This window comes from Agelaius phoeniceus, chromosome 17 (genome assembly GCF_051311805.1).
Source record: "Agelaius phoeniceus isolate bAgePho1 chromosome 17, bAgePho1.hap1, whole genome shotgun sequence".
NCBI classification, from domain to species: domain Eukaryota; kingdom Metazoa; phylum Chordata; class Aves; order Passeriformes; family Icteridae; genus Agelaius; species Agelaius phoeniceus.
In genome coordinates, this window is record NC_135281.1 from 9,475,244 (window position 1) to 9,490,613 (window position 15,370).

Genomic DNA, 15,370 nt, shown 5'->3' on the forward strand with positions numbered 1-15,370 from the left:
AGCTCTTCTGAACAGAGCACAGCAATTCCAATGCATGTGTTAAAGGAAAGAAAAGAGTTCCCAAACTGTGGTGCCTTTAGAAAGGGCTGCTCTGTTTTTAAAATAATTAGCTTCATTTCACAGTCAATTGGCACACAGAAATTCACTTGCAGCTTTTGGGTGCAAACACTCAGAAGATGTGTGGGAGTATTTCCTTGGAAATAAATTCCTGAATCATAACTACCATGCTTGAACTAACACATTAATAAAGTCGTCAATAAATTCTTCAGAAGACACCCTTCAAGTGACAGTTTTCCATTACATGAAGAGACAAAACCAGCAACACTTTGCTGGCTTAACAGTGAAGATACCCAGTCTCTTTTCCAAACACCATCTGATCCTGCAGTCCTCAAGATTGTAATCCTGAAAAACTTTTAACCAGCAAGGTTAAAGGAACAGGAACCTGAGGCAAATAAAGATGCTGAAGGCACAAGACTACTTCTGAATTTCATAAGAATCTTTGATATGAAAACTAACAAAAACTAAAAAACATTAGAAAATCTCTAAAATTTAAGAAAAAGGCATAAAATAAAAGGCAGACCTGTTCTTCTCGCAAGTCCATGGAGGACATTCTTCTTGGCTCAAATATGAAGAAAGTTATTATTTATAAAAGCCCATCCTTCAGTTTACTTTGGAGGACTGCTGCTTCAAGTTAATGTGTCTTGATGAGGAAAACATATATATGAATGTTTCCTACAAGGAATGACAGACTGACATCCTGAACAGCCCAAACAGGATGAGAAAGACAAAATCTAATGTGTTTGATGCTAAACAGACAGTCCAAATTAATAAATAGAGACTAGCATGAAAAGATGGTGCTCATCAAGCTTTGTGCTTGACTGACACCACCCTGAGAAACTGAGAGCTGAATCACAGCCCCAGTCCTGCACCTCAGTTTTCCATTTGCATTCTTCTGCAAATCCCATTTGATCATTCTTTCTTGGATGAAAAAGACAATCTTCATGGCAGACATTAGCAATCTCTTCTATTTCCATTATGTTAGATTAACATTAATAAGATTACTCCAGTCACTCCTTTTTATTTTAATCTCAAAAGTTGTCAGATTCCAAAACTCTCAACAGCACCCCACCAGCATAAGGGAAATCAATGGATTCACACAGAACTTTCTTAGCCTTTCAATTTAAATAAAATCTGTGTCTTTTTTTGAGATATCATTGATTTGCACCTGCCTGTACTGATAAGAATGTTTTTCCCACTGATAGCAGCATCATTGCTGAGTGTGAATGAGCTGAGTTGTTTCAAAACCAAAGTTTCAGTGACTGCAATGTTCTTCTTTGTAATGTAACAGGAATTAAATAATCCTATATATAACAGAAAAGTAGGAAGTAATTCACAAATTTTTCATCTGTGAATATCCTGCCCCAAATAATCACTGAATTTAAAGGGTGATGCAACGGTTCCTTGTAAGTTTCCCCTTCCAAAATGCTGCTGAAATGCAGTGCTGTCTGCAACAAGACCAAAAGAGTACCTGACACCATTTTAGGAGGAAGACTGAGCTTTGAAGAAGTATTCTCCTTAATCAGCTTTTGCATTTCCAGAATGCAATGTCTGTGTCAGCCCAGCACTAGAGAGGCATTTGTAAACCACCCCAGTGAACCCAGCAAGAACTTTCAGCCTTAGCAAGCAGCATCTTAAAATAACTGATAGGATCAGAAAAGTGAACGAGCCTCAAAGAACAGAGAGTTCTAGGTAACTTTCTTTCCTCCCAGTTACTTCTGAAAGAACATTCAACACCCATTTCCTCAGTGAGTGAGTAGCTTTCCATCTTAGCTGTGTACATTGCTGATAGGGATACTTCTAAATAAATGAGGTAAAAGAGAGCCCCAGACTATGAAGTCTGTTTTAAAAAATGAAACCTGACATGACTAAATCAAAGACAACTTCAAGCTGAAATTTAAGCACAGCCCAAATACTTGTTACAAGTGTCTGCACTGTCATTACCCATTTGCACACAAAAAAAATCAATTATTCTTCACACTTAGGATTCAAGTCTGCAACATCCCTATAGCACAGCTGAATTCTAACAGGAGAGGGAAGAATCTGGGGTACCAAAATCCAGCTCAAGCACTACCCTGTAGCTCAGGATATGAAGTTTGCTGGAAAAAATCTCCCATCTGCTGGATATGGGAAATACTCATGCAAGACCAGAAGACCCTATTGCTTGCAGGGCCCCAGACAGGGATGTTTTTGGGGTAGCAGGGTTGCTTCTACTTCACAGTGAAAGAGCAGCAGCCTCACCTGAGTGCCCATTTGATTTTCCCCAAACCAAGGTTTACCACACAAGAGGCTGCCTGTGGACAAGGTGTCCAAGGTTAATCAAAACTGAACATGTATGGATCTCAAATCCTTTGAAATCATACTGAAAAAAATCCCCAAAGACACCACAACCTGACCTACAACACAGGCAGGGCTTGCAGAGACAACCCCTGCTGCTAAGCCCACGTGCACCCATTCCACAATTTCAGGCCCCACAATGCAGAGGAACCTCCCAGTCCAGCAGGGCAGAAAGGAGAATTTCACCTGCATTCACCTCTCCAGATGGCCAAGCTGGGGAGGCCAGGAGCAGCTCAGTCTCCACACCCCCCTTGTTCCTCATGGACACACTGCTCTCTGCCAGTTGCCACTGCCAGCACAGGCAGCCCCCACACCTGTTCGTTTTTCATTTTGGACAGCAAGAAGTCTTGCCACTCATTTTTTTCTTGTCTTTTACCAGCACTATTGCTGGAATATTGAAATTCTTCCCCCAGCCACCACCATCCAGTTGCCCTTTTCCCACCACTGAAACCACCTCCTTTATTGGAAACTGCACTTAAGGCAGGATTTGGAACAAATAATTTGATGTGCCTGCTGACATGCTGTCTCAGCACTGTGCTGAGTCAACCCCCCGAGCCATCTTCCTCTCATCTGAGAGCAGCCACTGCAATTTAATTCCTTAACAATTAGGAATTAAATAATCTAAGTTTCATTCAGCTTCCAGTAATACAACCTCTGCTGTTGTGCACTATTTTCCATAAAGATATTCAGTCTGCACCCAGCTTTCCAAGAGGATCAGAGCTACAGCTCTGTTTCTGCAGCCACTCCAACATGTCTGGTTCACTGCAGGTACCTGTCCAAACCCACATCCCTCAGACAGCACAAGTGATGGAGCTGTTTTTATGGGATGCCGTGGAAGATGAAAACTAGTTGCATGAGAACAGAGACCAAGCAATCCATGCTGAGTCTTCACTCAAAACAAGGATAAAATACATGCATTGCAAAAATTGAGATTCTTCATAAATCACTGTTGTCTTAAATTATCTTGTATTTTTCTTCTGACGTTGTTTAGATTTTATCATCAGCTAATTAGAATAATTACATGCAATTATCTTGCTGCAGCAGATAACCATAAAACATAATAAATCTCAAGACATTTGCAGAATTACTGTTCAATGAAAACCACATTTAAACTCCAATATGTGAGCAACTTCAACCTCCTTTTTCAACCCATAAAGACTTTTAAGACTTTCAGTACTCTTTGTATTGTTTTTTTAATCCAAATTTGGCAACATAAAAGTCTATAATCTCACACACCCTTCTCCTGGCTGACTTGGTATGCAATGAAACACAGGCTAACTCACAGCACAGACTAAGTTCTTGAAGTCAGCTTGAGAGAGTTTACTAACACACTCCCATAAGTCCTTAGAAAAACCCACCAAACTCCTAGTCCAGAAGCATTCCTGAATCTATTTACTGCCACAGATTAATGAATCGAACGGGCCAGCTATCTTGAGACAAAAAAAATAACTACTGAAGATTCAAAGGAAGTCAAGAAAACAATTTTCTTGCTGGCTACACACTTTAAACGCAGCCACTCGTCTCAGACCACAAGCAGTCACACATCAAAATACACTTGAAGCCATAGTGATGCCTCAGAAAAACATGTTGTTCTTGAGAGTTACTAAACACTTATCCTGCCATTACCAGCAAGAAGCTATGGTGGTTTTCTTACCCAAGAGAAAGTGACACCTGAATACCAGGAAATTCTGAAGATGCTATCGGTAAGACTAAATTACACCTGCGTGTGTGGTGTAATTACCTCATCAATATACAGTGAAAGGAAAATTCTTCAACCTTGACATCAATGTCCACACCTGCTAAAATAAATTCTTTTAACCTTTTCTCTCATTAATTCCAACACTTAGTGGTGGTTTTGGGGTGATTCATGTCGTTCAAAGCCAAAACATAACCACCACTTTTACAGGAGAACCAACCTCCATTGAGGCTCCTGACTGAACCACACAGTGCTTGGTGCTTCTAAATTGTTGGCAACACAAGTTTCTACATTTTGTATTTCTGGCAAGCTCCTATTTCAGAGGCTGATAAGATCATCCCATAAACAGATCTAATTAACTCAACGTTTTCATCCCCAAAAACTGGAAGAATTACTTACTTGGGTCTCGACTGCTGTACGGCCATCCTGAGGCAGGTAAAAGGGGCAGCACAGGAGAATTTGCCCTGCTGTCATCCTCCACTTGCTGTGTTATATGTCTGACAGTTTCTTTGTTTTTCCTGTTCTTCCTGCGGCCCGTGGGCTGCCAGCCATCCCCCCCTCCTTGCTCTGAGAACCCACTCTGTATTGCACTATCCTTGGCAGAGTGCAGCTCACCCCCTCCGTAGTGGGACGGGGACACCTGCTCCTCTTTGATACGCAAAGACCCATAGCCCATGTCACTAGCCCAGAGAGACTGGGATGAAATGTCTTCGTGGCTGTCTGGTTTTGGTTCTTGATCCTCTTTCCCATAACTGCTCCCTCCCTCGTGGCAGCTGGCAATGGCTGAGTCCCCAGAGGAGTTTGCTGGGCTGGTTCTCCGAGCCAGCCAGGGGGATATACTCCTGCCAGCCACCACTGCTGAGATCAGAGCGTCCGTGCTGCTGCTGGAAGGGGCTCCCAGCTCATAATCAACGAGGTCCTCCGAGGCATCAGACTTGATGCTTATGTCCAGAGCTGCTTTGATGAAGTTGTGACAGGCCTGCACGATGTCTGTCATCTGCAGGTAGCTGGCGGCCGACATCACCTCGATGACGTTCCTGCTGGTCAGCGCCAGGTGCGCCGAGTACATGAAGTCAATGATTGCCTTAAAGCCCTGGGCGGTGACAATGTCCAGGTGGGTGACTGTGGCTTGGTCTGAGGTTTTCTGGACCTGGCAGTAGAGGGTTTTGAAGTAGCGGCTGCTGCCCAGGAGGACGTTTTTGTGAGCCTTGAAGATCTTGCCCTCCACGATGATGCAGACGTCGCAGAGGATCCCATGCTGCCTCTGCTCGTTCAGCTCCCGCAGCAGGTGACGGTAGTGGGAAGCAATTTCCATATCTTCCTTTCGGTTATTCATTTGGAGATCTTTATGTTTCCTCTTCCACAAGTCCTGCAGAGGGAAGGAAATGATAGGATTACAAAATCCAAGACAAGGCTGAGACAAACCCTGGGTTGTACCAAAAGAAGCAACGGGTTCATCTGGGAAGAGTGCCACAAATACAGCTACTGCCTGCAATGCCTCCACATTCATTACAAAATGCACCTTACTTTGGCCAGACTTCAAATAATTTACATTAAAAAGGACTAGATTTGAAGCCAGTCCTCCAGTGGCTCGTAATATCCCAGAGCAAATGTTTCTTTAAATTACTACAAACTTGTAAAAAAAACCATCTGAAGTAAGCCGAGAAGAACAGCTGTCAGTTTTTACTGTGAATTTGTGGAAATCTGGTTTTGAAAGAGATATTGCACTTGAAACCATGCTCAGATGCCCATAGCCTACTGAGGGGCACGCTGTAACACATTTTCCTCGAGGGAACAAGCATTGTGTGCAGCACACAGAGGAGCTGAAATCCTCAAACAGCAAGAGCCAATTGAACCCAGCATTTCCCTTGTTATACTCCCGTGGAGGGGCTATAAAAATAGTTTAAAAGTCACAAGAGCAACAAGCAAATCCAAGAAAAGTTTTAAGTCCCCACCCAAACTAAACTGGCAATAGATCACAACTATGAAATTAAAGTTATTTGAAGCTGAACTACTTACAAGCAATACTTTGCATTAAATCTGTTATTTCCTTGCTTTATATCTCCAAGTTTACCCTGCAGCCACCCCCAGATACTGAGTAGAGAACTTCTCATGATCACCTAAAGAAAGGATCCTTATGACCAACATGAAGCTGAGAAAAATTCACAGGGCATTTGATCACCTTTCATAAAATTTGGCAGTATTATCCAAAATAAAAGGCTAGCTGGTGCCAGCAGCAAGGTACCTTCTAAGTTATGCTCCAGATTATCTTCCTCTTACACCCCTAAACAGAAAAAAGGTCCTAAATGTTGACAGTAATCAGCAGTGTGAGGATTTTCAGATTGAATTTTTTCCAGTTACAATCTTTGCAACTCCATACTTGCCTTTAATTCCACAGCCTTACAAATCCTTTGACATTCAATTCTGCCATTTTCTCTAACTTATACCACTTTTTTTGGAACTTACTATCCAGATTTATCTACCACAGAACAGTGGTTTAATAGTCCAACTATTTAAGAGCACCAAGGTGAAGCTTCTTTTTCTCAGAAGCTTAAAATTTGTCCTAACATAAAAAGTCCCAACTGTAGAACTGATATGAGTGTCCACATGTCAACACACAACTGTAAAACTGGACCCAGTTCCAAATGTTATTATGTGCAGGCACACTCATCAGAAGCCTGGGTTTGGGCTGCTGGTTGTTACTTATAAAAACAAAACCTCTGAGGTTGTACAGCCTCAAAGCACACATGGTTCAGGGTTAGCACTGACTTTAAGGAGGATGTTTCCAGCCTGGAGCCCCTTTCCAACATGCACAGAGCTCACACACAAACTCAGCACCATCTGCTCCCACTGGCTCGCAGCAGTGGGCAGTGCAGCCGTGATTCAGGAAGTTTCCTTGGCACATTCAAGTGTGTTTCCTGGTCTGTGGAACACAGATCCACAAGTACCCTGCCCCCTTCCCCTACCCTGTGCTATTATTATCACTGGCAGGAGCAAAATAGCTGCAGTTTAGTCACTGTGGGCTGGAAAAGAACCTCCCAGCCCACAGAACATCCGTGAGGTGGGACCTTCTCCTAGAGAGACACCTGATGATTCAAAAGTTCAAGTTATGCAAGACTGCTCCAAGCTCCTCCAGCTCTGCAAGGATGGAGCTGCCTCTCTGCAGCCCCAAAGATCCTAATTTGCAAGGCCAGCTGGTCCCTGATCATTGAGAAATGTTTGCTTCCCTCTAGAGAGGAAGGACCTTCTTCCTGCAACACAGGCAGGCTGAACTGTGTTCATCCACTTCAAACCATGCAGCTTTTCTGCAGAATTAAGCACAGAATGCACAGAGAAGCCAATATTTTCTTTTTTTTTTTTTATTGAACTGAAAGAGGTCAATACCAGTGCAGCTGCACACACCTATTTACCACAGAAATCTGCCCAGAGACCTCAAACCAAATCCTCACCCAGACACCATCTCTGTCTCAAATAAACAAAATAAATCTATGAGAATCAAACCAAGAATCAAGGTTGGGGAGTATGGAAAGAAAAATAAATTCATTTTCAGGTGTTTGGCCTCAAAAGGTTGTGCTGGCACCAGCCAGGACAGCATCTCTCTAAGCCAGGCTCTGGAGGTGGCTGCCAGCACTTCCCAACATCTCCATGTTGGAAAGAACCACCTCTTAAGGCAGAGTGACAGCTCAGTTTTGTCTTTATTCCAGAAACCACTACTGCATCTACTTTTAGGAGCTGAAGAGTCAGCTTAGTCCCCTCAGGAAATAAGAATTGCCACATAGGATAAAGTGAGCTGTCCATCACCAGTCGTGTCTCCAACAGCTGCCATATCCACACAATTCAGGGGAAGATGGAAGAAAACCTCAGAGCCCACAGTGAGGAAAGGGTCAGAATGTTCTGGATATGGCATTTCCTTTCACTGTTCCTTCATGGATATTAAAATCCATATTCCAAAACACAAACTCTCTGGAACTATGAGGAGGAGGGCCAGGAAATCTCCTGCAAGGATAATTTTCTCTTCCTCAATTTCATACAGATTAGCATCACAGTATTTGTCAATGTGTCCACTTGCTCTTGTGAATTTATTGCACATTTTTCCTTCTTCAACTGGAAATAGTCTTCAACTGGAAATTGTATCAATTCCTTGAGATTTTATTTCTTTGCTATCTCATACATTTATTCAGTTTAGTTCATTGGGTCAGGTCTCCCCCCCACTGATAACAATCCACTTCAGATACATCTTGTCCTTTTTTAAGCTGCCTGTGGCAGAAATACAGAATTTCAAATATGTCTCTTGCTACTTTTGGTTTAGACTGGAGCAGTTTGAGGTTCAGGCATTGACATGCATGGATGGATGGATGGATGGATGGATGGATGTCTTGCTCATCTCTTTAGGAAATAGAAGATAAGGTCAGAGAAAAGATACCAGGGAATTTTTACTAAACATAAGGACACAAAAATCTCTGCAAGACTCCTTTCTGACCACTGAGGTGGGCACATGACAGCTCCTCCAAGCAAGCAGTGAGGTGGACACTCCCGTGTTCAGTGTAATCAATAAAATGTAACAGTTTCCAAATCAGGAATTATTACTGTAGATGTCTTGATCTTCCTCTGTCACAAGGTCTGCTCCCTCACACCCAACATCTGTCACAGCATTGTACCTTTTAAACAAGAGGTCTTTAGGGAAGAAAATTAAATATGCCTCAAATTCAGAGGAATTAATTAGTTTTCTGTCTACCCATGTCAAACCAGAACATCCGTTTAATGTCAAGGATCACCAGGGAATTAATCCAAGTTAAATTTAAGGCAATTTGCTAGTAGTTAAAAATTCAGGAAGCTTTAAAACCCTGTTCTTGTGTTCCAATTTCACATGCTGTTTTGTGGCTTGTTGATGGTTTGTTTTTCTTTTTTTTTTTCCCCTTTCCCTGGTAAGGATATTTATTTCCACTTAAAAATGTTGTGGAAAGATTTCTTCAGAAAAGCTGTAGCCTTCAAACTTCTGTAGAAGCACAGTGAAGATGGAATAAATTGGAGATTTCTTAGAAACAGACCTCAAAGATTAATGATGTATTTTTTGGTTTATCTCAGGTCTTTTTAGTACATGAAGGCTTTAAAAGTTGAGCATCCACCAGAATTCTTTAGGCCACATGGCCACAAGAAAACTTTCCAGGAAGCCAATGAACTAGAAAAGCTCAGTTGAAGATTTTCCACAAAATAAAACTGTAGCAGATCAGGCTTTCTTCATAAGCCAGTTCACAGGCAGTAATTCAAGTCTATTACTCCTCCAAAAAGAACTAAAAAAAAATGTCCCAAACTAAACCATGGCACTTAACAGCAAGAACACAAAGTGAGCAGATTTAAGAGTCACTTTCATGCAAACTTCTGTAGAGATACAGGATTGCTTTTATTTCTCATATCAGAAAACCCCGGTCTTGAAGTAAGCATAAATAATTTATACAATCTTTAACCCTAGCTAGAGTGAACCTATGAAAGTGGTTTATTTTGCACTGCCAGTACAGTTATTTAAACATGAAAATAGCACCTGATGGCACAGTAGGATTCTAAATCACACTTCACTTCCCATTGGAAAGGTTTTAAGAAGAGTAAATATTTATTTATTGGCAAATTTCTCAGCCCACGAATGAGTCTCCTAACCAAAATCTTAACATCACTAAAATTAGGGAGCACAAATTTGTTGCAGCTAAATCTCAGTACATTACTTACATTTTGACAAAAAGTCACAGATGACAAATGAATTGCACACAAAATCCTCTACAGAGCAGTCCCCTGGGAAATAGTGGGGACAAAAATAAACTTCCTTCCCTCAGAAAGAAAACAGGGGAAAAAAAAGGCCTGGAGGTTTGTTTTTTTGGTTGGTTTTATTTTGGGGGGGCAGGGGGGGATTGCTGTTAGGATTTGTTTGGTTAGTTACTTTTTCTTTTCTGAGAATGTAAGTGAACTGTAGATTTAAACTACGTGGCATTTCATCTACATCAACTTTCTCAGCATGTTTCTACACTTAAAACCAAGGACCAAAGGTAAAGAGCACCAAAATGCTCACTAGTGCACTCCTCCACCACTCTGCTCCCTAGAGAAAACATGCCAACTGGAATTTAACCAAAAATGTGTTGTTTCCTCCCCCCTCTCCCTTCAGAGAAAAGTAAAAACAGATTAAGGAAGAACTCCAATTCACTCCAATGCTTTATTACACAAAAATCCAACAAACACACCCCACTTCTCTGCTTCCCCTGTGTCCTGTCCATGTTTCCACTCCCAAGACATTCCAACATTTTTAAAATTCCTCTGCAAAGGAGCTCTGTAAGGTGAGATTGGGTTTGAAATGCTTCCTTGCACAACAAGACACTGTGTGCATGCAAGTTTCACTCTTATCCAGTTAAAGACAACAGAAATGCACAGGATTCCTACTCCCCATCTGCCCTGTGCTGAAAAGAATGGAGAACAAAACCCCTTAGGAACTGAAAAGAACAGTAAAGGAGAGAAAAAGAAGACTCAGAATCTTCATGGATGGTAACTCTCTGCAAAGGCACTGCTCAGGAGCTTCACAAGCACAAATTCCCACAACAGCAGTGTTGTCTCACACCTGTGTTTGAGGAACAGCAGCACACAATTCTGAAAGTTTCAATTTCTTGATACTATATAACACCAAATTATATTCATATGGTCATCTTTGTCCAAAATAAATATTAGTAACAGCTTACAAAAATGAACAGCTGCCAAAAAAGAGACTCCTTTACCCCATTCTGATTCCTGAAACCAATCATCCCTTGCTTTAAGTTGCTCATCCCAACCACAACTCTGAACTGGAGGAGAAAGAGGCAGATGTTTGTAAATAGCTCAAAGCAGACCCTTGGGCCAGAGGGGTCACTCAGGGCTCAGGGTTTGATGCAGACAAGGAGCAGCACCTCTCCCTGATGAGCAGGGATGGGAACATTTAACTGCAGCCCAGCAGTGCAGGGGCTCATGGGCTGGGACTCACAGGATGAAAATAAAAGTTTCACCATTCACCTTGAGAAAAACTATAGAACTACAGAAAGGGCAGGGATTTGGGAGGCACATGATTTTTAGTAAACTTAAAGAGAAATACTAATTCCATTTTCAAGACCAAATTTGATAGCCCCACTGAATTGTCTGTGATTGCAGGGCAAAAAGAGCTCCAAGTCCCTACAAAAATTTATTAACATTGGTCTGATTCACTAAAATTTCTCCAACTTCAAGCCAACATTGCCCCACCATAGAGAACATTAAAACAACATCTGTTTAGAATCTGTAGCAGACACAATCCAGAAAGTCCACGAGTAAAGTTCAAACAGCAGAGTAGAACACTGCACACTTCCAGCATTTCACCATCCATTAAAGCTTTGTTTCCAAAGTCCAGACAAGAACAAGGAAAATCTAACTCCAGCAGCACAACTTAAAATAGCAGGGAGTCATTATTAAACATTTCACTCTACTCCAAAACTTTAAACCAGAGACTTGGCTGTGGCCTTTCACTTGTCAAACTATCCACCTGAAGTTATGGGTCAGCCAATGTGCAGGAGCTGGACAGCAAAAAAGGGCAATCAAAACACAGGATTTCATAGAAAAATCCATTTATTAACCTTCATTAGCTCTGACAGAACATGAAGAATTTCAAAAGAAAACCAGGACTGAAAATGATAGGTAAGTGAAAATTGCTGTCCTCCACATTTCAGGAAGGGGGTAATTAGAATTCAAAATTTAGAAACTAAAGTTAAAAATTTTAGGGGGAAAAAAAGAAAATACCAGATATGCATTTTTGCTATATTCTAAGTAACAAGCAATTTTTGCAGATTTAGTTAATAAACACATGTAAACTGCAATATTGAATAAATAAACAAATGAAATCCAAGACAATTACTTCTTACCAGTAACAAACTGGGTTCCAGGTCTAGTGTTTCTCCTACAACAGCTGAGGACATCAACAGCCCCAGGGCAGCACAGGTAGTGCCCTGTTTGTGACCTTCTGACAGCGCTGGTGTGAACTCTTGTAGGAGAAAGACAGAACTATGACAAAAAACAAAACCAGAACAAATTATTAGCAATAAACTAACAGTGAAACGTTTTAAAGTCCTTTCCCTCCAAACTCACATTTATGACATCTTTACTTGTGACTTACTGAATTCCAAAAAAGTCAACTCCAAGCATATCAATACATTGAAATTAATTAAAGCCTGGCTACCACTTTGTAATAATGTAAACAAGAGTTACTTCTTAAAGGTATGGGAACAAAAAGGTCTAATTTTAGCTACTAAAACTTCAATCAGACCCTTGAACAACAGGGTTTCCTGTTTGGGAGCTTTTCAAAACATTCTCACTTTAATGACTCTTTGAAGAGACTCACCTTATCTGACCTATAAAATACTGAGTTTTAAAAGCTACCAGTACAGCTCCTGAAAGAAATTTGCAGTGGAACACTCAGGAGAATTTGCTCTCAAAATGTTTAGCTGCCAATTTCTAGTGGCTGACACCATTCTGGGTTAAGAGACCAAACAATCTCAAGATTTGTAAAGTTTTGTGTAAAATACAGATTATTTAGGTATAGTAAGACACATTACAGACAGGCTTCTCAGAGAAAACCTGAGTATTTATGGTTACAAGGCACAAGGAGTAAGAATAGTTCAACTACACCAAGGCTTTTGTCTGTGAGGATATATTCACTACAACTATCATCTTAGACACCTATTTTTCTTATATAAAACAGACTTTATTTTTTTTTAAGAATAGCACATACATCACACTGGCAACATTTAACTTAAAATCTAACACTTCTGAGTCTACTTTATTCAAAACTTCATATTGTTAGCCATAATAAAGTCCTTTTTAATCTCTGCATTTCAAACCCTTTCAATACACAGATTAGCTCTCTTAATGAAAATAAGCTATAAATCAATACTGGTGACTTCAAGACTGACCTTTTGTAGTAACAGATTGTGAAAGGAAACATCAGAAGATAAAAGTTAAGAAAGCTTTTCCAACACAAATTAATGCCATTATAGCAGATGAAATAAAATATCTAATAAACAAACAAGGTAATTAGGAAAATCCAAGCAGTCTTATGGCAAAACAGCAGAACTGAAAATCTTGAAAACAAATATGACCCAATTGAAGCGAACACCAGTGACTTTGTTCTCTGTTTCTATTCTGGACTGCCAAGTCTTGCCTTTCTCTATTTCTGATTGCTTCTCCACAGCAATTGTTTTGGCCAGCTCCTTTTAGTGCTGTTATTTGGACAGTTAAGAAAAAATAAAGTGGTGAAGTGAGGGAGCCAGACCAAGCCAGACAAATGGGAAACTACTTTGTTAGCAAAGTTAACAAGGTGCATGTATTTCTACTTAGACATGGGGCCATTACTGTTAAAACTCTCACTTACACCGGTCCCAGAGCACACAAAGAGCCAGGACCGATTGGTAAAAACGGCAAAGCTGAGCCCTGCACTTTTACTTCTTTGCTTGGAGCTCTGCACCTGTTTCCCTCTTGTGATCAAAGAGATGAGAACTGAGGGACCGTGATGGATGGAGGCACCTCTGCCACAAGGAGGGAGCAGAACAGCCACAGGTATTTCTCCAACTTTTGCAGATAACCAAGATTTCAAAATGAGCCTTTGTTATAATTGTTAAGTCAGGTTTTATGAGGAAGTTTCAGCTCTCATAACCGTGTTCTCTCCAGGTCCCCTTTCTCTTTCCTATACCACATGACAAAAATATCTTTGAAATGCTGAGAGCTTACCGATACTTGAAAGTGTTTCCTGTCAGCAAAAATAAACCTTGCAATGTTTCACAGCTGGACAGTGCATGTTTCAATGAAGAGAGGAGAATGGTCTCTGCTGAGAAGCTCCAGAAGGTTCATAAGATGTCCTGTGTTCGGGAATGGAAAGAATAGGAGGCAAAAATTAAAATCCAAATTTTAACTCACTACAAAGCCCTTCAGTGCCACGTAATTACAAGCAATGTTTAAAATAACTGCACGTTTACAACACTGTTTGCCATTTTAACAAGAAACATTCTGATATATTCCTATAATTAATCACGCAGGAAAAATGATTTAGCCCTTGTGTTAATGTAAAGAAGGAGTTTTACATACCGGTATTAAGACTGTTAACAACTCCTGACTATGCTTCCAGAAGTGCTTTGAAAATGTCACTCTAAAAAACCAGCAGTTTATAAAAGGATTTAAAAAAAATTAACAACGTTGTTTCAGTTGACATGTAAGTTTCAGTTAATGTTTCTGTGACCTCTGCCAGCCACACGCTTTAAATGGGGCTGGAATTAACCTCACCTCATGGTTATAGTGATTCCCCTCCAAACCAAAATATTTGCCTAAGGTTACAGAAAAATCATGTGTCCATGTTGTGTGAAAGGAACAGATTTGAATTTTATTCCCATCCACCTCAACTGCATCACAGCCTTCAAAAGCCAGCATGATCCCCAGATTTTAACCACCAAGCAGCACCCACAAAGGTACTGAGGAAAGCACTTTGCTTCTCTTGCAAACATTATAAAAACTTAAAAAAAAAAAAAACAAACAAACAACCCAAACACAAAAACGAAGATGTAAATATGTAAATAACTAACAGAAGCTTTACTTTCCATTCTGTAAAAGCTATGCACCTGAAATACAATATTCCAGTGGGTAAGAAGTTGCTAATCCCACAGGATGCACCTTTGCACCAGGGCACAGGTGTGTGCACCCAGTTCCAGCTGCTCGCCTGCAGAAATATTTCCACTGCACTTGGATTTCCTCTGCATTTCCATTATTCATTTCCCCAGAACTTCCAACTCTGTCCATCTGCCTGTCTCCCATCCTGGTACAGGAACAGTTGCTCAAATCATTCCCCTATTTTTGATCTCTGCTCCCTCTCTCATCTGGTCGCACCAGGAGAACAGACCCAACCCTACTCATGTCATGGACCCTGTAGAACACAGCAAGAACTTGGCAGAACTGGCACAGGGCACCAGGCTTGAGAAGTCTGGTGACATCAAAAAAATATAAGAATTTAGCTACAGATATATCTGCTAATCTAGCAGCAAAGATTAAAAAACAACCTGAAAAATTCAAATGCCTGTGGCTCATATGACACTTACCTGTCCAAGTGCCATTAGATCTCCTTAAGATCTCCTACAAGATCTTAAGCTTTTACTTTAAAAAGTCACAACAGAAATCTAAGCAAAAAGCCTCTGCCCCTGTGCATCTATTAGTCAAAAAAACAACATAAAAAGTACCTTAAAAAAAAAAGAGGATCAGAGA

General features: G+C 40.7%; 1 protein-coding gene across 8 annotated transcripts in view; it reads right to left on the bottom strand.

Annotated features, from left to right (window-relative positions):
• ZBTB46 (zinc finger and BTB domain containing 46) overlaps positions 1-15,370 on the bottom strand; it is a 53,016-nt gene that overhangs the window by 31,872 nt on the left and 5,774 nt on the right. For 7 of the 8 annotated variants that reach the window (XM_077187245.1, XM_054644243.2, XM_054644242.2 and 4 more), the window contains 3 exons: positions 13,853-13,980; positions 11,992-12,130; positions 4,490-5,459 (listed from right to left, as the gene is read on the bottom strand). In XM_077187245.1, the coding sequence (XP_077043360.1) occupies positions 4,490-5,459; positions 11,992-12,045 (1,024 nt within the window). In that variant the 5' untranslated portion in view covers positions 12,046-12,130; positions 13,853-13,980. The remainder of the gene's footprint in view (positions 1-4,489; positions 5,460-11,991; positions 12,131-13,852; positions 13,981-15,370) is intronic. The other variant, XM_077187246.1, reaches the window with a different exon arrangement.